The 24,613-nt window shown below is 41.5% G+C and overlaps 4 protein-coding genes across 45 annotated transcripts in view; 3 read left to right on the top strand and 1 right to left on the bottom strand.

Annotated features, from left to right (window-relative positions):
* Window positions 1–13,778, bottom strand: part of cac (calcium voltage-gated channel subunit cacophony) — a 61,288-nt gene extending 47,510 nt beyond the window's left edge. For 15 of the 42 annotated variants that reach the window (XM_086836339.1, XM_086836362.1, XM_086836353.1 and 12 more), the window contains exons 1-7: window positions 8,658–8,837; window positions 5,174–5,660; window positions 3,700–4,018; window positions 3,488–3,627; window positions 802–902; window positions 304–459; window positions 10–230 (exon numbers count right to left, since the gene is read on the bottom strand). In XM_086836339.1, the coding sequence (XP_086692465.1) occupies window positions 10–230; window positions 304–459; window positions 802–902; window positions 3,488–3,627; window positions 3,700–3,918 (837 nt within the window). In that variant the 5' untranslated portion in view covers window positions 3,919–4,018; window positions 5,174–5,660; window positions 8,658–8,837. Of the gene's footprint in view, window positions 1–9; window positions 231–303; window positions 460–801; window positions 903–3,078; window positions 3,180–3,487; window positions 3,628–3,699; window positions 4,019–5,173; window positions 5,696–6,633; window positions 8,997–13,527 lie in introns of those variants that run through there. The other 27 variants (XM_086836356.1, XM_086836326.1, XM_086836340.1 and 24 more) reach the window with 9 other exon arrangements.
* A 1,026-nt stretch (window positions 13,779–14,804) lies between these two features.
* Window positions 14,805–15,860, top strand: tsg (twisted gastrulation). Its single transcript, XM_020949948.2, has one exon. The coding sequence runs from the start codon at window positions 14,915–14,917 to the stop codon at window positions 15,734–15,736; it is 822 nt and encodes a 273-aa protein (XP_020805607.2). The 5' UTR covers window positions 14,805–14,914; the 3' UTR covers window positions 15,737–15,860.
* Window positions 15,861–16,495: 635 nt separating this feature from the next.
* gd (gastrulation-defective) lies at window positions 16,496–18,796 on the top strand. Its single transcript, XM_020949785.2, has 5 exons — window positions 16,496–16,808; window positions 16,870–17,020; window positions 17,092–17,278; window positions 17,361–17,933; window positions 17,988–18,796. Exons 1-5 carry the CDS (start codon window positions 16,569–16,571, stop codon window positions 18,541–18,543), a joined length of 1,707 nt encoding a protein of 568 aa, XP_020805444.1. The 5' UTR covers window positions 16,496–16,568; the 3' UTR covers window positions 18,544–18,796.
* Window positions 18,797–18,843: 47 nt separating this feature from the next.
* Window positions 18,844–24,433, top strand: Pdzd8 (PDZ domain containing 8). The gene is made up of 8 exons (XM_020949733.2): window positions 18,844–20,144; window positions 20,221–20,493; window positions 20,550–20,742; window positions 20,937–22,212; window positions 22,280–22,429; window positions 22,491–23,144; window positions 23,201–23,447; window positions 23,506–24,433. Exons 1-8 carry the CDS (start codon window positions 19,980–19,982, stop codon window positions 23,710–23,712), a joined length of 3,165 nt encoding a protein of 1,054 aa, XP_020805392.2. The 5' UTR covers window positions 18,844–19,979; the 3' UTR covers window positions 23,713–24,433.
* The last annotated feature ends 180 nt before the right edge of the window (window positions 24,434–24,613 follow it).

Genomic DNA, 24,613 nt, shown 5'->3' on the forward strand with positions numbered 1-24,613 from the left:
TCTATTTACCCAATATAGTATTGACGTCCAGCCCTCCATTGTGATACATTGGAATACGGTCAACATGGCAAAGCCGATGTTATCGAAACTGGTGATGCCCGAGTTTGGTCCGTCCCACTTCTCCAGGCACATACTCGTGCTGTTGTTGCACACAAAGGAGCCAGTCGTCTTCTCCGTGATGTTGTCCGTGTTGCAAGGCGTCTCTGATTCGCCCTCCTTCACTAATTTGTCTGTATAATAAATATAGAGAATCATTAATTTCTGGAAGCACTCAATTGTTATTGTTGTTGTTGTTGGGCATACTTGGATCTTCTAAGCTATAACAAGTCTTATGCAGTGCGCCCGAATAAAACTCGAGTCCAATGATTGCAAATATTACGATTGCAAACAACACCAAGAGACCGATTTGCAGTAAAGGTGCCATCGCCTTGATTATAGATTTTAAAACTACTTGTAAACCTATAAAAGATGTCCATCCGATGCGGGTACAGATCCAGATTCGAAGTTTGCAGATTGGTGGATTAGTTTGGAGAGATCGGACGTTGGATTAGAAATATGCTAATGGAATGGACATGGCTGTCATAGCTATGGGCTTTACGATCTACGACAACCATGTATCAATGATTACTTAAGTAATAACATAAATATATATATTTAAAAATAAAAATCGAAACTAACTGACTAGAAATTCACATTTAAAAAGAAATCAAAAAAGATATCTAATACTCAGAAATCAAGATATTAAAGACAACACGTAGAAATACGACGAAAAGTTATATTAAAACAAGAAGAACTACTCACTAGGAATTCCAGACACTAATTTTAGGGGCCGTAGCACACGAATGGCTCTAAGTGTTCTTAGGTCTACCTCGGGCCCTATTTGTGGGTACTGTGTCATGAATCTGTTTGCAGACGTTAAGCGATCGAAATTCAAATATATATAATACATATCGGTTAGCGATACTCAAGGAATATCATTTTAAATAATAAATTATCAATAATTCCGAAACAATACAGGTATTTGCGAGTGCAACCAAAGAATTTAAATGTGCAGATTAACAGAGAATAAAAGGTAACTATGAACAAAAGACTGGACTGGGAGAAAATATAACATATATAAGGATAGTCATCCAGTAACGTTTAACGCGCGTTAGTTCATATATTTCGCACACACAATGGGTTGCCCAAGGGAAAACATGAAATAGTTTGGATTTGCTCTCGCCTTTCCCAGAGTTTGCCTTGGGCAAATCCTGCAAAGAACTAAATCTACTGGAGAGCAAACCCGAACTATTTTATCAGCTATCAATATATCTGTTTTGGACTAGGACAATTAGTAATATTATTGATTAAATAAAATCAAATCGAACATCAGCAGTCTTCCTATAACGAGCCTTTTATAATGGTCTATCCAGGGTTACCAGAGAAATCTTTTACAATTGGTAAATAACATAGTTCAAGTCGCTCTTAAGAGCAATAGGCTATTTCTATGGTTACCCTGATAAAAGATGATTTCATATGAATACAATCGATATTTGTAATAATAATAAACCGTCTAAGCCGGTTATGTTTTGGTACTGTAATCTAGCAAATACTTATTAATTAAACTACTGAGATAATACTTGGCCAGATCGAAACCTGGGTTACAAACGGATATATCCTGACGATGCTAATTAAGTAAGGATACAAAGTAATGCCTAGAATTTTTAACAAAGTATATATTATAAGAAAGGTATTTGTAGCACTTCTATTAAGTTTATACCTCTCAGAAATAAATCAAGTTGCTCGTATTGATCTATATATATGTTTTTTAATAATAAATGACACCCAAAAAGGACACTTTAGGGTTCTAACCCGCAGAGTATCTACTGTCATAAATAAAACCATATTGGTAAAACGAGGAAAACAAAATAAACGTTTTTTCTATAAATAATCTTTTGAGCCTGCACACACGGCGTATGAGCAATATTAAGAATTATTATTCTATTTTAGTCAGCGCTGTAAAATAAATAATTATTGATATATATAGAGTCTAAGACTCTTCTGATTCCTAAAACTAAACTAAGGAAGATGTTGTGCCAAATACAAATGTATTTGTTTTTCATTTGTCTAAGATTTATTTCATTAGCATTAAGAAATTATCTTAATACCAATATAGAATTAATCTAAATAATTTGAAGTATATAAATGTGTGATTAAAATGATTAAATACCTATTAATTAGCATTCTACTGATCCAGTCTCTATACAGGAATTAATACATTAATAAGTGTTAATGTTTATATAGTTAAGATTACACTATTTCCCACGAGTGCCTTGAATCGAATATAGAGTTAATGAATCACTATATATATTTTGTTTTTATACCTTCGCAGTGTTATAATTTTAGTCAGAAGCTTTTAAAGAAGTGAAGGAGTCATTTCCGACCCTATAAATCATATATATTCTTGATCAGTATCAAAAGCTGAGTCGATCTAGACATGTCCGGCAAAAATTAAATTTTTTCAAAATTTTCCAAATTTTATAAGGGGTTACATCGTTAAAATTGTCAAAAATGTTAAAAAAAATTTTATTTTTTGTAATTTTTCAATTGAGTATGCAGTTTCATAAAATTAATAAAAATTAACATAGGAAAGCTTCCCGAATTAAATTTAATGAATTTTTGGCTTAGTTATGAAATTTCTAAACTGAGATTTATGGAATAAATAGTCAATCTCGATATTTTAAGCAGAGTTATGATCGATTTCCAATTCAATCTAATCCAGTCAATTGCAAACTGCAAGGGCATATTAACTTCGACTATCCGAAGTTAGTTAACATTCTTGTTTAAAAATATATATATTATTTTCTATATAGTAAGACCAAGGAGAACAGCTGAAATGGTTTAATTTCTACTTAAACACACACATTTAGCATTGGTCTAAGACAAGTTAAGGCTCTGAAAGGAGACTCCTAATATCTAGGTTTATGTATGCCTATATAGGGTGCTTCTCTCTATATATATATTTTAATGTCGTTTACTGAAGAGAACGTTACATCTGGCCTAGAGTAAAAACTGACCGCCAGCCGGCGGATGTCTTACTTGGAATTCGGGATACGAGCTTCAGTGGGCGTAAGACACGAAATGATCGCAACATACGCAGGTCAACATCTATATTGGCCTCAGCAAATATCGTCATGGCTCTGTTATTTGTATTTACACGAAAGAATTTTGTTATTATGAATGCTTATACTTGAGTTAATATAATTCCTAATTTCCTAACTTAACAAGAATCAGAACCATACAACCTTACACTTATACATAATGATTGAATACTTAATATATATCAAGATCATAACTTATTTAATATAGACATTTTTAAGGTAAATAAAATGTATGTTATTATTTAGATCGAGTGTCCAAATAATAATTAATCATGTGCTTTTCTTGTTCAATTTTAAAACGAAAATGTGCATATAGAGAAAAATATATAGTGTGAATTATTATTTACCCCGTAACTACAACGAAAAAATCCATGATGTTCCAAATATTCCTGAGATAGGAGTGTTTATGCAGAACAAGCCCTAAGGCGAGGATCTTGAGCGATGCTTCTACACAGAAAATGCATAAAAAATAGGCCTCCGTTTTTTCCTGGTTTTGTATAATAAATTCAATTAGCATCGCATAGGATTATAATTTCTAGATTGTGGTCGAAGATCTTACCAATTTTTGAGCCAATACTGTCTTGTCGCCCCCTGGCAAGTGCTCCTCTAGCGCCAACACAACACAGTTGGCTATGATTGTCAATAACACAGCGTATTCAAAGGGCGGCCATTCTATGATGAATCGTGTGTACTTCCTAATTGGGTTATCCTCGGTAAGGATAAACAATGACGTCGGACCACCACCTGGCGGGTTTTCCTCTTTTTTCGGGCCACCCATTCTATCAGCTAAGCGATGGGCTCCCTTTCGACCCAAGTGCCCCCCGCCTAAGAAGTCCTGTTGATGCTCTGCTAGCACTACTTCCTGAGCCGCTTCCAACCTGGATGGGTAGGGGGGAGGAACACAAGAGACGCATCAGATGCTGGTCATAATAGTAGTTACAAAATCAATCCATATCATTCGGTTTACGCACAGCCATCGACTATTAAATATTAGTTTGTAAATTAGTACCAGGTTACGGAAGTTATGTCTATATTAATTATGTTTATATCTTTGTAAAAAATCCCCAAGACTTATACTTAGCAAGCCAAGTAACATATCTATATTTTATAGTAAATTGGTTAAATTAAGGTACATATTATTTAATCTCTAAATCATGAATAGAGCAAAAGTATCATATATGTGTGCAAAAGAAAAAATCCTATCTAGTTGAAAGAAATTTTAAATAAAATACGAATAATCCCAAATGATTTGATAATCGCAATGTTTATCATAAATATAGATTATTTTCGGAAAAGTGGCTATTATAATTACCATCTAGTTTTGAAGGAGTGTTAAATTTTGTATAGATTTATATAAGAACTACTCAACAAAAGTCTGAAGGCAATACCTTATTGCTTTAATATGAACCACCAGCCTGAATTCACTAAATGTTTTATAATATCAAAAATATATGGTATGTATTAAAATTGGCCAGCTGTCGCTCATACTTTTTATATGTTGCCATTATAGGGTTTTATTATATTAATATGTATATTGTTATCCCCGAGGTATTACTTAGTCCCTGATAGCCTGCCTTTCTTGTTTAAATATTATACTAGTCCACATATGTACATATATAGTTATTGTTACTATGTTTATGCTATGAATTTAATGACTAGTTTAATTTGTGACAGTAGTTGAATGGCAGACCAATTAGGTTGCACTATTTATAGTAAGTAAACGAACGAAACTAAGTCAACACGCTTATAAAGATTAAAATAGATAGATTAGATAATCATTATAAACAAATATACAAAAACAAATTTAATATCTATGTTGAAAAGTATTTAGGTAAAAATTGGTTAATTGACATTGCTTAAAATAATGAAAAGAAGTATTTCAATATTAGTTTTGATTTAATAAAAGGTCTTTTAAAAATCCTTTACCAGGTTTTTACTATAATTGGTTAGAGATTTCAATCGGTGTTAAAGTAGTAATAAGGCTGACTGTTGTATAAACCGAAGGAAGAGAGATCTTTAGAGGACACACATACCGTCACTATATCCAATTTCTGATACTTTTGTAACGACCGCTCGGCCATAATTATATTACACAAGGTGAACCACAATACGCATTTGTCGGGAGTGACACGCCGTCCGCATGGCACGATAGCGGCAACTGGACATTTAGCTCGAGAGACCGATGACTTGGCTACTGATTTGTTGTGGAATCTGGAAGATTCCTGGCCCGGATGCGACGATTTCAGGTATCGTCCTTCTCCTCTGCTGAATTTTCTCCTGCTCTGATCTGATCCTTTCTATGTTCTTGTTGATTTTTGTTTTGGTTTTTACGTTTTTGGTTTTATTTTTAATGTTGTTGATTAAATGTTGCTGCGTTGCGTGGAGTTACGATGCTGATGATGAGTCTATTATGGGTTGATTGTGGTGATGGTGATGGTGGAACAGCTTTCGCTTTTGGTCTTTTATTATCCTTCAGTTAGCGGACATTGCCGTGTTGTTATTGCACACAAGAACTGTTTTCTTTTTAATGGAAACAAATTCGATTAGACGCGACACTTGAAATTTAAATCGCAGTTAGAGGTAATTTCTTTATTCCCCGACACCAGAGCCCGCACTTTGATTGGTTGGTTTGCTTGTCCCCGTCACTTTCTTGTAATTGCTCATGATTTATGCACGGCGAGAGTATGTATATAATGGACACACACACATGTGTGTGGATTGGCCGGATTCCGTAAGCCTAAATCCGTTAGCCGGAGTCTTTTAGTCCGTGGGGCTAATCGCGGAGCAGCTTTTGTTTTGACAGCCAATAATTATGATGCTCTCGGGTCAATGCAGTTCATGACCTATTGAAAACATGGCTGCACACTTGTGTCCTCTACATATACACACACAAAGCACACACACACACACACTCCATGGGGGGTGCATTCAAAATGCATGAGTGTTGTTTTTATTTTTGTGGCACATAGAAGTGTGCTAGCAATACATATGTATGTACATACACCATGTACTTGGCCAGGGCTGGAGATGGACGGCTGGGCTGGATGGATGTTGTTTCGCTTATTGGTATAACATTCCATTACTGGAACACGCCATGAATGAAAAAGCTAGGGGATGAAACCGAAAACCAAAAACCGAGACAGGTCTCAGACCGCGAGAACGAGATAGAGAGAGGCTGACACACATAGAGGCCACCGAAAAAGCTCAATACACACGCACATAGGGAGGACGACCGTGGTGAGTTGTGGAACGGTGGAATTACCAATTTCGACATCACTGGAAGTGAACGACAAGCGAAACAACCAGCAGCAATTTTCATTTCCACAGTTTGAAAACATGTTTACCTTTTATATAAAAAAAAAAAACAAATCACAGATGCAAGGGGGACTGCTGTACACTTTTCTGTGTTAATGCATATGTTTACATATCGGCGCTGATTACTTAATTAGCCCGTATACTGATAACACAAACTTGGCATTTGCCAATTTCCCACCATTCTTGCCATATTCCTTTCTCTTTTTCGTTCACCGTCGCACTGCACACACACACGCGCACACGGATGTACCGGCTGTAACCCGCTCACTAATTTCGGAAACCGTATCGATAACGACATCACACGAATCACGACTAATCCGGGCCCAGGTTTTAAAATCTGTTTACATTTGGCAGTTGCTCGTCTATTAATTGCCATAAAACCGCATGGCATATTAACGCACACGCGCACATACACACACACACGCGGGCCGCATTCCGCTATTCACATGCTTCTGGGAACTAACTGCTTTCTAGTGACGTCACCAGCAGGCCCTGTTGTTCTGACTTTTAGAAGTTTGTTGTTTTTGCCTGTGTTCCCAATGTCGGACAACGATGTCTCTGGAACTTGAGTTTGTGGAAGCACCGCACACACATGCATGTGTATTGTATGTTTGCGGCCACAATAGGACGACAATGAGACCAACGAACTTGTAATTGCCAAAAATAAACAGCAACAGTGACACACGCCCGATTTCGATAGCAACAAACTGAGCTATCGTAAGTTACATGCAACTGTAAGGTGGTCTTTAGCTATCTTGAGAACGATAAACGATAATTTGAAGATCTCACTCTCTCCGCTCTCAGAGAGCGAGCAATCGTCAAGCCGTCCTCAAGGGAGAGACACCTTATGTACTTGCACCATGGTTTTATGCAGTAACTACTGCCTACTTTTTTGGGCCAGTTGCAAGCTGTAGATCTCTATGCGAAAATTCTAATTGGGTGCAATTAGCAGACTAAAGCCGGAATAATAGCTGGTACCAGGGTTAATGTGCCATTAGTGGCCGTGGCAGCAGAGCAGGCTCCGAAATGTATGTTCTTATGTACATATAAACGCGCTCAGGACAGTGTACGATGTATGATTTACATTGCACATTTGTACATTGCGTGTGTTCGGGGGAAAAGTCACAAAAACAATTTTCATTTCCGTGGAGCACTTGAAGAAGGGCATATCATTGGAATTCGTATCCGATTCGTTTCCGAGTGTCCGCGCGCGACCTTATGTGTGTGTGTGTGTGTTGTGGGGAAAACACGACTAGTAAATATTTGTGGGCCTAAGAAAATGATTTACAGGCACATGTGTACATATTTCAACATTTTTCAATTACACGCCGCGTGTATGTATTGGTAAACTGCTGCTGCTGCTGCGTCGCTACAATTCATTCACCTTCCTACGCGTGTACACGTCACAAAACACACGATACACCGATAGGCCGCCGCTTTGCATGCAACCCAAAACCAAAATCCTCTGGCACTCCGCAGCTCCGTCTCCATCTCCACACGGCCACACTGCCACTTCCATACCCACTTCCCACTTCCAACGCAACGTTCCGCCCGTTGTGCTAGCGACCCGCTGACCCAATCCCAATCCCCACGCACGCACGCACACACTGGCGAGTAGCTTTCGCCCTGCGTGCGTCAGTGTGTGTGTGTGTGTGTGTGTGAGTTAACTTTAGAACGGGACTCTGGGCTTAGTTTTGGAATTCGAAATTCGAATTGAAATTGGAATTGGGGTTTTCTTCGGCCTATTGACCGAGACCAGGAATCGTCGTCGACTTCTGCAGTATTTCTGCCTTCACTTTGCTTTTGTCGCAATCGTGGCCATTGCCATTAACGTCGCGTCTTATTGACGTTTTTGCCATTTAGTCATTTCGCTGTTTTCCCGTTTTGTTCTCAGTTTATTCCCTTATTCTCTGCGGTTGGATGTTTGCAGTTTTATTTTCACCACTCGACACGATTTGGATGCCAGCGCACACACAACAAAACTTTCGAAATGTCGAATTGGGTTTTTTTCCCTCTGCTTTCTTTCTTTCTTTTTCACATAGAGCACCACCGAAAATCCACAGAATCGGGGATTTAACGCCAGCTTAGGGCTTCGATTTTTCTGCTAGTCTTCTTCACATTGCAGAAATGGGCTAATAATAGCGCAGCGAAAAAAAAAAATAAAAAAACAAAAGCGCCGCTTATGCGGGAGCTGCCACCGACTTTGTCTCACCAGTTGGACGAAATACTCAACAAACGCGAGACTCTAAACTCGGCGACTTTGTATCACATACTACCACTACAGGCGCGCACCAACGGCCACGGACACGGAACACGGATTCGAGCGCACCCACACCGACGCAGCCAGGCAGCAGCGGCTGAGACGGCGCAGCCCTGCGCTCTGCGCTCCAGCCGAAAGCTTCGGCCCAAGCTGAACTTTCGGCGAACGAACGAATAGGCCATATGGCATTATACCGCTGCGACGAAGCGCTGAGCAGTGGGTGCGAGGAAGACGACCGGAGCGGCGAGTGTCCTGTTCCCGTTACCGCTGTAAATGGACTCGAAAAAGCAGCTTTAAGCTTTTCCACCTCGTTTTCGGCGCAGCATAAATTAAAAATTATTTAAATCGCGCTTTAATAAACGATTTTTGAAGCCCTTAATTGTTTTAATTAAATATTCATTATTTAAATAGAAAAATTTGCCTTCCTATTCAAAACGTAGTGTTTCTGTTTGGGCATCCTGTGTTTATCGGATTGGGAAACTTTTGTTTAATAGTTTATTTAAAAAACCGTAAAATTGGGAATGCTTTTTTAAAATGTTACCGATATTTAACCCACCCTGGTCATACCGTCTATTGAAAACTGAAGGGGAAAAGTCGTTTTTATAGCCTTGCAGGGTATTAAAATTTGAGTCAAAAGTTTTCAGCGCAGTGAAGAAATCATCTGCGACTATGTATATAAAGAACATATAGTCTTGATCAGCATAAACATTTAATTTTAACATATTTTTATGCAATTGGATTCAAAGCTATCTTTTCCTGTTATTATAAAATTTATTTTTTTTGTTTATAACTTTCAGAGAAACGGTTGTTAAATATAGACGATTAGGAAGTATCTTTCAACAGTGTGTTATTATGACGATTAAGTAACTATGAGCAGTAAGCACCTTTGAACAGTAAGTATCTATGACCAGTAACTAACAATGATCAGTAATTATCTATGACCAGTATGTATGATCAGGTACTACCTTTTATCACTAATAAACAATGACTTGCAACTTTTGTAACACAACACATATCTGAGACTTGGCCGGCAGCAGTCACTTCGTTCCGGGGATGTTAGAACAAGTTGGGAATCATATGTACAGATGTGCGAGATTTGTTTTGGAATGAAATTATGAGAAAGCTATTTGAATGAAACTATGGAGTTATTCTTCTATATCATTTTACTAAAATATAAGTCGGAGCATGGCGAATCGGTGGACTATATGTACATATATATAGCTGTCATAGGAACAATCGGACGATTTATAGAACAATGATCAGTAATTAACTATGACCAGTAATTAGCTATGACCAGTAATTAACTATGATCAGCAAGTTTCTATGAGCACCAAGTAACTCTGAACAGCAAGTGTCTATGACCAGTAATTAACTATGATGAGCAAGTATCTATGACCAGTAAGTAACTCTGGACAGTAAGTATTTATGACCAGTAATTAACTATGATGAGAAAGTATCTATGACCAGTAAGTACATTGATGAGTAAGTATCTAAGACGAATAAGTAACTCTGAACAGCAATTATGAATGACCAATAAGTAACTATAATCAGTAAGTATCTATGACCAGTAAATATGTATGATCAGTTACTAACTTTGAACACTAATAAACAATGACTTGCAATTTTTGTAACACAACACATATCTGAGACTTGGCCGGCAGCAGTCACTTCGTTCCGGGGATGTTAGAACAAGTTGGGAATCATATGTACAGATGTGCGAGATTTGTTTTGGAATGAAATCATGAGCAAGCTATTTGAATGAAACTATGGAGTTATTCTTCTATATCATTTTACTAAAATATAAGTCGGAGCATGGCGAATCGGTGGACTATATATATAGATATATATAGCTGTCATAGGAACAATCGGACGATTTATAGAACAATGATCAGTAATTAACTATGACCAGTAATTAGCTATGACCAGTAATTAACTATTATCAGTAAGTTTCTATGAGCACCAAGTAACTCTGAATAGCAAGTATCTATGACCAGTAATTAACTATGATGAGTAAGTATCTATGACCATTAAGTAACTCTGAACAGTAAGTGTTTATGACCAGTAATTAACTATGATGAGAAAGTATCTATGACCAGTAAGTACATTGATGAGTAGGTATCTAAGATCAATAAGTAACTCTGAAAAGCAATTATGTATGACCAATAAGTAACTATAATCAGTAAGTATCTATGACCAGTAAATATGTATGATCAGTTACTAACTTTGAACACTAATAAACAATGACTTGCAATTTTTGTAACACAACACATATCTGAGACTTGGCCGGCAGCAGTCACTTCGTTCCGGGGATGTTAGAACAAGTTGGGAATCATATGTACAGATGTGCGAGATTTGTTTTGGAATGAAATCATGAGCAAGCTATTTGAATGAAACTATGGAGTTATTCTTCTATATCATTTTACTAAAATATAAGTCGGAGCATGGCGAATCGGTGGACTATATATATAGATATATATAGCTGTCATAGGAACAATCGGACGATTTATAGAACAATGATCAGTAATTAACTATGACCAGTAATTAGCTATGACCAGTAATTAACTATGATCAGTAAGTTTCTATGAGCACCAAGTAACTCTGAACAGCAAGTATCTATGACCAGTAATTAACTATGATGAGTAAGTATCTATGACCATTAAGTAACTCTGAACAGTAAGTATTTATGACCAGTAATTAACTATGATGAGAAGGTATCTATGACCAGTAAGTACATTGATGAGTAAGTATCTATGACCATTAAGTAACTCTGAACAGTAAGTATTTATGACCAGTAATTAACTATAATCAGTAAGTATCTATGACCAGTAAATATGTATGATCAGTTACTAACTTTGAACACTAATAAACAATGACTTGCAACTTTTGTAACACAACACATATCTGAGACTTGGCCGGCAGCAGTCACTTCGTTCCGGGGATGTTAGAACAAGTTGGGAATCATATGTACAGATGTGCGAGATTTGTTTTGGAATGAAATCATGAGCAAGCTATTTGAATGAAACTATGGAGTTATTCTTCTATATCATTTTACTAAAATATAAGTCGGAGCATGGCGAATCGGTGGACTATATATATAGATATATATAGCTGTCATAGGAACAATCGGACGATTTATAGAACAATGATCAGTAATTAACTATGACCAGTAATTAGCTATGACCAGTAATTACTATGATCAGTAAGTTTCTATGAGCACCAAGTAACTCTGAACAGCAAGTATCTATGACCAGTAATTAACTATGATGAGTAAGTATCTATGACCATTAAGTAACTCTGAACAGTAAGTATTTATGACCAGTAATTAACTATGATGAGAAAGTTTCTATGACCAGTAAGTACATTGATGAGTAAGTATCTAAGACGAATAAGTAACTCTGAACAGCAATTATGTATGACCAATAAGTAACTATAATCAGTTAGTATCTATGACCAGTAAATATGTATGATCAGTTACTAACTTTGAACACTAATAAACAATGACTTGCAATTTTTGTAACACAACACATATCTGAGACTTGGCCGGCAGCAGTCACTTCGTTCCGGGGATGTTAGAACAAGTTGGGAATCATATGTACAGATGTGCGAGATTTGTTTTGGAATGAAATCATGAGCAAGCTATTTGAATGAAACTATGGAGTTATTCTTCTATATCATTTTACTAAAATATAAGTCGGAGCATGGCGAATCGGTGGACTATATATATAGATATATATAGCTGTCATAGGAACAATCGGACGATTTATAGAACAATGATCAGTAATTAACTATGACCAGTAATTAGCTATGACCAGTAATTACTATGATCAGTAAGTTTCTATGAGCACCAAGTAACTCTGAACAGCAAGTATCTATGACCAGTAATTAACTATGATGAGTAAGTATCTATGACCATTAAGTAACTCTGAACAGTAAGTATTTATGACCAGTAATTAACTATAATCAGTAAGTATCTATGACCAGTAAATATGTATGATCAGTTACTAATTTTGAACACTAATAAACAATGACTTGCAACTTTTGTAACACAACACATTTCTGAGACTTGGCCGGCAGCAGTCACTTCGTTCCGGCGATGTTAGAACAATTTGGGAATCGTATGCACAGATGTACGAGATTTGTTTGGAACAAATTTAAGAGCAAGCTATTTGAATGAAACTATGCAGTTATTTTTCTATATAATTCGGAGCACGACGGATCGGTGGGCTATATATATACCTATATATAGCTGCCATAGGAACAATCGAAAAATTTTAAGAAAAAATATTATAACTTTCCCACTTTCAACAGATTTTCATCAAATTTGATATATAGCCATAATATATTAGTCAAGAATTTTGTGTAAAATTGAAAATCGGACTACTATATCATATAGCTGCCATACAAACGATCGTTAAAAATAGAGGAAAATGCAAAACGGTAAATGTAAAACTGTAAATATTAAATTTATAGGTGAATGAAATGAAAGCAGACATTAATTCATTGTTGTTTTAAACATAACATTAAATTGTGATCTAATTTCAATTTGCAATGGTATACAAATTCGGCGTGCCAAAGTTAGCTTCCTTTCTTGTTTTCTTTTAAAATTAAACAAAAATATTTGGTTACAACATTCTACAAGTTTCTTTCAATATTTGATAATTAATTAGTTAGCTTTTAATTACGAATCGACAAATACTTATTAACATATATCACTTTTGAATTTACTGGCTTTTTGGACATCTTATGCTATCAAGAAAATCTGAAATATCTAGGCAACCTTTGTGGAACCTAAGAGACGCCTCTGATACTCACATGATATCGCCCAAATTGGGTCGCGTCTGGACTAGAGCAAAGCTCTCCTGACCGTTCCCAGTTCCTAAAACGGGTCGTCGCCTCCTGTTGCTACTGGACGCTTGTTGGGAGCCATAGTGTGCACTCCGCCGGATGACACCATCACCGATAATGGCTATGTTGTCATCCAGGCTGTTGATGTTGCTGCTAGTGGTCAAGCGCGCCATCGGTGATGAGCCCCTTCTGCGACGAGCTCCCACTCCGCCAAGCATCCTGTCGACGATGAAACGGAGTCGGTTAGTGGAACGACCCTGTCATGGCTTAGGTGTTGTGGTGCGGACATGGTCATCTTGGTTCTATGCCCACTACTAATCAGTGCACAATTTGCCGAATCAGTCACATTGGGAGCACCCACGGGAATGGAGAACTGCTGCATCTATTGGCCAACCAGGGGCCAGCGGATGAAGGACGGATGAGATGCACCAGCTGCCACAGTCTGAACGAAACTGAAAGCCGATAGATAGATAGCACCTGGGACCGGCAGGGGTCCTCTCTCTCTGTGCTCTGGTCTCCGGTCTCTGGTCTCGGCCGGCGCCATAGAGCTCCAAAGATAAGCACACACAGCACTGATGCCGATGACGCCGATTGTGGCTGATGACGTGCTTGATAGCAGTCAGCATATGCGCACTGCCAGCCAACATGGGTAATTAGGAGGCGGCTAGGTATATCCACGACGACGACCACCCACCGGACTTGGCACCATTGCTGGCAGAGTCTGTGGCCGCCTGCGGCGGGGCCATGGTATCGGAAACATTCACAGTTCCGGAATGCGGATAGCATGGATACCGTGTTCTCCCTCCTTGGAATCCGTGACATTCTCAGAGATTTGTGTCTGCGATTTCCTTATCCTTTTCGATGCTCGACAATATATGAAAATCTTGATCTTGATCTTGATTGATATCTTGATATCTTGATTGATCCCGGGGAAAGTTCTCTTCCAGAAGAGTCTTAAGATGGGCGCTCTTTTAGGAACACTTTCCAAAAGGTCACGAGAATATAATTATATCAACTCGTAGAGGTTTAAGCTACCGACTTCTACCTTAAGTATGCTTCATAAATTTCATTTTATGACTGCCATAGGAGTGATCATGGTCTTGAAATCCAACTGATTGTGACCTGGCACAATGCCTGATGCGTTTAAAGATCCTTGCACTTCGTATCCTGACAGAGGCTGTGGCCATGTTTTATGGTCCTTGCGGCGGTCCTAACTGGTTTTAAATTACCCGCCCGCCAGTCTGTTGCGGACCAGTCTACCTGGCGTTACGATGGATTAACGGTATTTGGTGACCTGCAGTGGCAGAGGTAGAGCTACCTGTCCACACCTGAGTCCACTTATAGTCGCGTTGCAATGATGCGTAATGCATCATTGCTTTCACAGACCTCAACGAATATGCAAGTACTATCCTACTGCGTCCTTCTCCTGCCGCTCCTGCTGCTTCTCAGCTCTGGTATCCCGCCGGCTGCGACGTCCAACGATGATGATTGCAACGAGGTGGTCTGCGGATCGGTGGTCTCCAAGTGCCTGCTCACACAGAGCTGTCAGTGCAAGTTGAACGACTGCCACTGTTGCAAGGACTGCTTGAATTGTCTGGGTGAGCTGTTCACCGAGTGCTGTGGATGCCTGGACATGTGTCCCAAGCACAAGGACGCCCTGCCATCCCTGACGCTGCGCTCGGAGATCGGGGACATCGAGGGCCTGCCCGAGCTCTTCGATACCCTTACCGCCGAGGACGACGAGGAATGGTCCACCATTCGCTTTCAGATGCGCCCCGGCTTCAAGCAACGTGTCCAAGGCAACAGTGCTGGACACAGTGACGGCGGAACTGGGACTGGAACAGGAGCTGGAGCTGGAGGCGGAACCACCAATATGTGCACTGTGATCTATGTCAACTCCTGCATCCGGGCGGACAAGTGTCGGCAGCAATGCGAGAGCATGGGAGCCAGTAGCTATCGATGGTTCCACGACGGCTGCTGTGAGTGCGTCGGCGAAAATTGCCTCAACTACGGGATCAATGAGAGTCGGTGCCGGGGGTGTCCGGAGGACGATGAGCAGCTCCTCACCGCCGACACTGTCCAGGGCGAAGCTGAGCAAGATCTGGAGCATCTATTTGGCAACGAGGAGAACGAGGCCAACATGAATTTCGGAGAAGATGAGGACGATTTCCTCTAAGCGATTCCATTAACTTTAAGTGTGTTTTAATTTAAATTAAATTTTAAATTTGTTGGACTTGTAATTTACTTTGTGTAAATATATGTAATTAATAAAGAATTTGTAATCCTTTTTTTTAGCAAAACCTTTAACTATCGTCATATAATTTATATAATTTATAATTTTAGTCAGTGAAGGAGTCATTTCCGTCCCTATAAATCATATATATTCTTAATTAGCATTAAAGCTGACTCAATCTAGCTATGTCCCGAAAATTAAAATTTTTTTTCTTAAAAATGTTAAAGAAAAATGTAAGGGCTTACAACATTAAAATTGTCACAAATTTACAAAAATAAATTGAGTATGCCGATTTATTAACCTTATAAAAACTAGCATACTACAGCTTTTCGAATTAAATTTAATGCATTTTTGGTTAAGTTATGAGTTTTTTAGACTTTTATATTTATCTATTTAACAATTGTCCCTCACTTCAGTATTTTCGAAAATCAATTGAAATTAAATTTAAAATAATTAATATTTCCCATAAAAAAAGTTTGCAGAACTATTCTAGAAAACACCTCGGTGTTATCCAGAACAAACTCTATCTTAATCAATTAACTATTCGTTAATATGTTTAATTACAATAAATTTCCATAATTTACTTTTATAAACATGAACGTGTTTTCCCCTCAGTAATAATTAAAAAATACTTAAAAAATATCGCATACGATAGACCACCTCTAGCAGCAACATCTGGCAATCCTGGCACGACGCTTTTAAGCTTCGAGCCGGCGACCTGAGGAGAGCCTTCATTTGTTTACCTTACCGATGTTTACCTTTGAGCGACAACCCCATGGCAAACACTGAGATGAGATGGTGCTACCTGACGGCGATCATCCTGGTCATTCTCTGCAGCAAACACATGTCCCGGGCAGTGGCGCAGGGCATGCCGGTTAGCCCCTGCCCGAAGATCTTTCAGTACCGATACGACGGCAGTGAGTGGTTTGGTCTAATGGCCGTCCGCAGTCCCGACGCCCGCCAGATGCCACTCCACATCCGTGTCACGCTCTCGATGCGGGGCAAGCCCACCACGGTAAGGTATTGGAACCGGCTTCAAGTGGAGCGGTCACTAATCCCCGTGAGTTATCCCGCAGAACTATCTGGGAGAGATCGAGCTGCTCACCCGCGGACAGTTTAGCAACAAGGCACCGGTACTGTATAAGATTCGATTTCCCAAGCATCACTATCCACCCAAGGTGCTGCTCATCTCGGCCAACAATCAGGTGATCTGCTTTGGAACTGGCGGTGCGTATGGCTACCACTGGCAAGAGCCCACAAAACCTAATCTAGGATCTATTATTTCCTCACACATACAGAGCAGAGCATTTTCATGACCCAAATTCAGCTGGAGCATATCCGGAAGCTAACCTTTATTCCGGATAAAAAGAGCTCCGGCTCACTGCTGCTGGACCTGGGCATGGACGCCGATGATGCCGAGAAGGCTGCCGAGGAGACGTTCGTAAAGCCCCCCCAAGCACACACGCCGCACATCCAGTTCAAGAAGTATGCATCCGGATTTTGGTCGGTTGAAAGCATTCACTCCTCGTCGCATTCACGCCGTTTACTTAATGCCCTAATCTTGTAGAAAGCCCTTCACCCACCATTTGCCCAAGGACATCTGTGGCCGCATCGATCGCGCTCTTGATTTTCGATTGCCCCAGCAGGTGAGACAGAGCTCCGAGCTTGGTTCAAGGAGCTCTGATGATGCAATTACATCGCCAGTTTTTGCCGATTACGATGATGATGGAATGGAGCATATTGGAGAAGAGGACGAAGAGGATTTGGTGAAAACTGGAGAGGAGGAAGGAGAAGCCGAAGGCAACTCTCAAAGCAACCTGCCATCGATAACACGAGGATCTTGGCCCTGGCTGGCGGCCATCTATGTGAACAACCTGACCTCTTTGGACTTTCAGTGCGGTGGAACTTTAATCTCGGCACGAGCTGTCATCAGTTCGGCGCACTGCTTCCGGCTGTTCAACATGCGCTACACGTCCAACGAGGTGCTCGTCTTTCTGGGACGGCACAATCTCAAAAACTGGAACGAGGAGGGTTCATTGGCGGCACCAGTCGATGGCATATACATCCATCCCGACTATAACAGTCAGTTGAGCAGCTACGATGCAGATATTGCAGTGATTATGCTCAAGGACGAAGTTCGGTGAGGCCCTCCAATGATCTTTTATGATTACTTTTTCAACTCTCCATTTTCAAGGTTCAATACCTTCATTCGTCCAGCTTGCCTGTGGTCTGGGTCCAGCAAGGCGGAATATATTTTAGGCGAACATGGCGTCGTCATCGGCTGGAGCTTTGACAGATCAAACGCATCCCAGGCTCATCAGCAGCTGCACAAAGCGACAGCTGTGGTTGTGACTCCCGGCAAGAAGGCAACAGATACCACCAGCACACCTAAGGTGGTAAATGCCCCAGTCGTCGGCAATGCAGAGTGCTTTCGAGCCAATGACCACTTTCGTAGCTTGTCCTCGAATCGCACCTTCTGTGCCGGCATCCAGATAGAGGCGCGGGATACGCATCCGGGGGGCAGTGCCAGTCCTAGTCTATTTACGGGCATTTCGGGTGCCGGTCTCCTAATCCTAAAGAACAATCGCTGGATGCTGCGTGGGACTGTGTCGGCTACTCTGCCTGCCGCTGAGTTGTCCTCGTCGGCAACGGAAACGAATCCCAGGCAGCAGCACTGTTGCCGGAATCAGTACATGATTTATGCGGATGTGGCCAAGTTTCTCGATTGGATTACGGCCTTTATCATTTAGCTGACCAGCCAGCACACACACACACACACTAAACACTGTGATAGCCCCAGGGGCCTAGCGATATGGGAGGCCAGAGTGAGAGAAGAAAGATGATGGTGCGGCGTTCCCTCCAGCCAAGTATTCGGAGTCTTGGGAACCACTAATTGCTTAGTATTATTTACTATATTAAGTAATATTCCTTTAGTATAATAAAGCACTGCATATTGTAAAGTTTGCGTTTAAAATAAAAGCACTGAGAGAATTTTTAAAAGAATTTTTGATATTAAAACTCATTGCAGATTTAGAACCATTAAAATGTTCAAAAATTCATACAAATTTTATTTGAAGGGTATTATAATTTCAGCCAAAAGCTTAAAACTAAGTGAAGGAGTCATTTCTGACCCTATAAACCATATATATTCTTGATCAGCATCAAAAGCCGAGTCAAACTAGGCATGTCTGACAGAAAAAATTTATTTTTTTAATTTTTTCAAAATTTTTAAGGGGATACATCGTTAAAATTGTCAAAAATTTTACAAAAATTTTTATTTTGTTGTAATTTCAAATTAAGTTTACAGAGTTGTTAACCTAACAAAAACTGAGGTAGAAAAGCTTTCCGAATGAATATTAATGAATTTTTGACTGAGTTATGAAGGATTTTCCCTGTAAGGGTATACAAATTTCGGTTTGCCGAAGTTAACAAAAAAAACTTCCCTTAGAGATTATAGAAAACTAAAATGAATCAAAAGGAAAACGAGCTTTGAAGCATAAAGGCCTAAGTTAACATTTTCATTAACAATTTCAAATCCTAGTTTTTTCAGGACCTCTCAACTCTCCTCCAAAGCTACCAGAATAGCCTAGAAAATGTTCCCCACATTCAGTGCCACTGCCAGAACAGCTGGCCACCGCAAGCTCCGGTCAAGCAGTAGTAGCAGCAGCACAACCCCCTTGGCAAGACCATCCATCAGCTGATCCGGTGGACATGCGCAGTGGCTTCGATGGAGCAGCAAAGACGCAGGCCGAAGGCAGGGCAGGGCAGGGCACGGCACACACAGAGGCTCCGACAGCGAGACCATATCGATTTTGTAGTTCCCAGTTGTTGCAACAATTGCGAGTGTCAACTATAGCTGGAAAGAGGACGACAGACATACAGTGGCCTCCAGCCGTATCCAAATGGATGGAGTGATTAGCTAGCAGCACTGCAAAGATATTCCATCTATAGATATATAGACAGCTCCGAAGCACCGAGGCTCCTTCATGTGCCACCGCACCATGGGCGGGGATGAGAGCACAGCAGCAATCAGTTGGTAATTGAGGCCACAGAGAACAACAAGTCTTGGGCTTGCGAATCCGCACTAGAGTTCCGGATAGAGTCCCAAGGAGTGCACCGCCAAAGCGAGTGACCAATTGAGAGAGACCGTGGGAAGCCCCAGACCGAGGGCCAGGTGTGCACTAGCATGGAGATACCCATTTCGAATATACTGCTGCTCTGCCTGATCTTCCTGCTGATCGGCGGCGTGGTGATGATCCTGCTGCAGTACCTCATCTTCATCAAGTTCTCCAACCTGCCCGATGAGAGCGAGGAGCAGAAGCAGATGAACGCCAAGTACACCCTGCCCATGGTATATATAAATACATCCTTAAATTAATTACTTTGCACATCAACTAACTAATAACTGTATTAATTCATTAATTAAGAACATCAAGCAGACGGCCCGCAACCTCAAGGGCACACCAAACTCTGGCCAGGCAACGGCATTGGGTTCGGGCTCGGGAAATGGTTGCGAAAACCATCAGGATAGCCTTCAGGGTGCCTCGGCCCTCATTTCCCTGAACTTTGTGATGCAGTTTCTCTTCCACGAGTTCAAGAACTCGAATCGTGTGCGGAAATGGTTCTATCGCAAGCTGTCGATTGAGCTGGATGAACTGATTACCAAGACTACCACCGGCAAGCTCCTGGACAAACTCACGGTGAGACCTTATGATGGTTCCCTAGTTCTATCTTATTCCGGTCTTTCCTAACGTAGATAAAGGAGCTGGAGTTGGGCGACCAGTTTCCGGACATCAAGTCCTTGTCGGTACACAACGTGGAACTGGATGTGGGCGAGCAGCGCATCGAGAATCTGGATCTTCTGCTGGACATTAACTATGTGGGAAATTTCTCCACGTCCATTGATGCAGACATGGTGCTGGGCAAGAAGGGTTCCATAACGCTAAAAGGTGAGTATGCGTTGTTATATCTATATAATATGTATACATAACATATATATAATAAGGAGGTATTATGATGGAGAGCTCAGGAGGGTTGAGCTTAGGGACATGCACTATCATCCTTTTCTTGACTCATCGGTAGAGTAATATTTTAAATTATAAAATAAGTTTCTCCTAACCATTTCCCTTGCATCTGTTCACAGTGAAACAATTGTCTGGCACCGCGCGTCTGCAGTTCACACGGAAACCATACACACACTGGTCCCTAAGCTTTCTGGGTGATCCGGAGTTAATACTGGACATTGAGTCCAAGTACCAGGGACGTCAGATGCAATCGAATATCACCAACCTGATCTCAAACCAGATCCGTAAGGCCGTGCGCAGGAAACACACGTTGCCGAACTATAAGCTGCGGTACAAGCCCTTCTTCCACTGGACCGCCGAGGAGGAGGCCGGTGACTGTGACATCCAACCAAATGGCCTGCTCACTGTTCGCCTTGCCGAACTGTCTCGCCTGATGCCATGTCCCGGTGTGGGTGGCACCTATTGCACTATTACCCTGGCTCCCGTACCCTTTATTGAGGCCCAGCAACGGGATAGCCGTCATGTCCTAATTTCGATGGATGTGTTTATTCATAAGGCGAAGAACCAACAGATCGGCATCGTCTTCAAGCAGAGCGGCAGTCAGGTGGTGCGCATCGAGTCCGTACTCCCGAATACGCCCGCCTGCAAGTCCAACCTGCTGGCCGGCGATGTTCTGGTGGCCATTGAGGGTAAACCAGTGACTACCATCCAGCAGATCGCCAAGGTGGTGAAGACACTGCAAGCCACGGTCTTTAGCCTTCGGATTGAGCGTGTCATTCCCGGCATTATACGCAACGATGCCATTCTGGAGGACTTTGAGAAATATGATGACCTATGCGACCTGCCGGTGCTTCCGCTGCGACCCGAATCCGAGTCGGATCCCGCTGAAGTGGTGCCACCCAAGCATCTGGCCGTGAAGCCAGGTCTCTGCAGCACACCCACCAATTCGCCCAAGAAGTCCAACCTCATTGCCAAGGCCATCAAGAAGACCATGAGCCGGGAGAGCGGCGACAAGGACAAGGATAAAGATAAGGATAAAGACAAAGAGCGAGACCGGGAAAGGGAAAAAGATAAGGACAAAGATAGGGACAAGGACAGGAGCAAGTCGGAGGAGATGGAGAAGCCCACGGCTGACGAGGTCAACTACTTCTTCCAGCACTCGACCATAGATTGCGCATTCAGCCCGCTGATCCACATGGATGATGTGTGTAGTTTCCAGCTGGACTCCAGTAGCCGCTTCCTCAACGTCTGCGTCTTCGGCAAGGCCGGCGGCGAGACTGTCCTGTTGGGCTACAACAACGTCCAGATTGGCCAGGTCCTGGTGGAGTGCTCAGAGACCAGCCTGAATCAGTGCCTCAAGCAGATAGCCCTCAATCCGGCCTCGCTCCAGGCAGTGTAAGCAGATGGCTCCCAAGATCTATCTACACTACTAATCACTAACTATTCTATGGAACTCTTCCAGGAAGACTCATAGTCTGTCCAATCAGTCTGGATTTAATCCCAACCTATGCTTTGGCGATATCTTGTTTGGTTTCTCCTGGATGGGTAATCCCAATGTGACCCTTGGGGATGCTGCCACCAAGAGCGGATCCAAGTCCCATTCACCAGCCAGGTGAGTTTTAAGTTCGAGAGGTTTAACTAAGAAATAAATTGTAATTATTATTTCTATTCAGAAATCCCTTGGCGGGCGGCGATCGCGTTGCTTCGGAGGATCACTCCTTCGAGACGGCATCGCTTAAGTCAACGAGCACCTTCTCGGACAGTGTCATATCCGGAGGCTCCTCCTCCAGCTCGAGTGCTGTTGTCGCCCCCAGGGCGCACAACTTTGTGAGGACGCACTTCCATCGCGCCACCCAGTGTGACTTCTGTGGCAAAAAGATCTGGCTGAAGGACGCCATGCAGTGCCAGGAGTGCTCCATGTGCTGCCACAAAAAGTGCATTGCCAAGTGCCAGAATGCCACCGTTTGTGGACCGGTGGATTGCTCCGGATCCATGCCGGTGCCAAGTGCTCCGGCGACCGTGGTCAGCAGGCCGGAGTTTACCATCACACAGGCTGACAATACGGAGATGCCGCCGGCGGGCTCTGAAGCCCAGCAGCAGGACGAAGCGTCAACAGCATTGCTGGGTGGTGACCAGGCCCAAATCCAGAGCCCGGCTCCGGCCTCTCTCGATGTGCACAGGTCCAGCATCACGGGTATGCTGGCACAGGGCATCAAGCGGCAGGCGAGCAATCTGGATATACCTGGCATTGTGTCCTCGCTTACCGGCAGTGGTCAGCAAATGAACTCCAAGAGCCTCCCTCCGAGCCCTCAACACACGCCTTCGCGGTGAGTTTGATTTCCCTTCATTTTGATCATCATGATCCTGATCGGATACTTCACAGAAAATCATCTATAGTGGAGGAGGTGGCACCTGCTTCGCAGCAGAATCCCTTCGAGCGGGTCACCCAACATCTGGAGACCCTGCCCACGGAGGTCACACTGCTCAGCGTGGAGCAGGTCATCGTTATCACCGAACCGATCATCCGGCACACCCGCAGCGAGGATCTGATGAACTTGGCAAAGAGCTCTAGTAAGCACTTGTATGCCAGCATTCCGCCGGATGAGCGAGTGGCCAGGATTAATGAGCTGGTAAGCCAAAGAAGTAAGCCAATAGAATTCCTATTTATCCATGTGGATTTAATTGCAGCTGACAAAGCTGAAGATAGCCCTGGACGCAGAGACTGAGGGTTACACGTCGATGAATGACGCAGAAAGACCCATGGAGTCGGCGTCGTGGAAGCCGGCTACCACCGGCGCGGAGAACCGATCCGATGAACGGCTCCAGGCACTCAGCATCATCATGCTGTATCTGTGCACCGGACTGCAGCACGCTCAGGGCGTGATCCTGCAGTAGATTCGAAACGTCAATGTTAAAGTATCACTTACTAAGTATCCACTGGTCGACCCAGTTTTATACCTATACTAGGAATGTCTGCCCATTTGGATTTGATCTTTTTGTTTTCAAGTGTTTTTTGGTAGACTGCCATAATATCCGAATCCATCGTCATACAGTATCAGGGGTGCCACAGAAATTGTTGTGAGTTTGAAATCAATTTAAATGGAATAACGTTGAGGATTACAATATTTTACTTTATACACCACAATATTTTTACCATTGGTTTCAAATTCATCGAAATTTCTATGTGAATGTGAAACAGAATGTAGGAAAATTGTTATATTTTCATTTTGAGGGATCTTATCCTTGGAACTCACAAAAACTAACACTAAATGAATGGATTATTTTTAAGATGGGCCTTTTGGTGTATTGTAGAAGACAATTCGTGTGTATTTGATGTACTTAATCGTCGTGTTTTTTACTTACTCATAAGTGTAGTAGACTGGAAATGTGTTAGTGAATTTATGGGCATTTTTAATCCGTGTTGTGTCACGCTTACCTAAACAAGTATTTCAATTTTAGCCATACGTTCCGATCAAACTTTACGCTTATTTGTCAGTTTTGATGCAAATTTGTACATAAGTATATATACATATATATGTAAACCCGATACCAACATCAACAATGATATCTTTAGTGTTTAAAAACTTGTTTTTACGAATAAAAATTTTAAACCTAACGTTCTATTTTAAAGAAGAGCGCGAAAGCGGTGCTGCCAACCCTTTTGGTAGCTAAAAAACTTAATTAGCCCTCATAAAATAGCTGCTTCACTTAGCTTGATAAACACTTATTCTAGTGAGAAAATAGCTAGTATGAGAGTATTTTAGCAATGCCAGACCGTTTAAGTCCCGGCGTCAAT

This window comes from Drosophila serrata, unplaced genomic scaffold, assembly GCF_035046125.1.
Source record: "Drosophila serrata isolate PLE 108 unplaced genomic scaffold, ASM3504612v1 contig_276, whole genome shotgun sequence".
NCBI lineage: Eukaryota > Metazoa > Arthropoda > Insecta > Diptera > Drosophilidae > Drosophila > Drosophila serrata.

Bases quoted from the DNA above. Each gene is read 5' to 3' on its own strand.
- Pdzd8 (XM_020949733.2), top strand. From the start codon at position 19,980: ATGGAGATACCCATTTCGAATATACTGCTGCTCTGCCTGATCTTCCTG. The intron at 20,494-20,549 runs GTGAGACCTTAT...TTCCTAACGTAG, and splicing joins AGCTCCTGGACAAACTCACG to ATAAAGGAGCTGGAGTTGGG. The intron at 23,448-23,505 runs GTAAGCCAAAGA...ATTTAATTGCAG, and splicing joins TGGCCAGGATTAATGAGCTG to CTGACAAAGCTGAAGATAGC.
- tsg (XM_020949948.2), top strand. From the start codon at position 14,915: ATGATGCGTAATGCATCATTGCTTTCACAGACCTCAACGAATATGCAA.
- gd (XM_020949785.2), top strand. From the start codon at position 16,569: ATGGCAAACACTGAGATGAGATGGTGCTACCTGACGGCGATCATCCTG. The intron at 16,809-16,869 runs GTAAGGTATTGG...GTTATCCCGCAG, and splicing joins TGCGGGGCAAGCCCACCACG to AACTATCTGGGAGAGATCGA. The intron at 17,934-17,987 runs GTGAGGCCCTCC...TCCATTTTCAAG, and splicing joins ATGCTCAAGGACGAAGTTCG to GTTCAATACCTTCATTCGTC.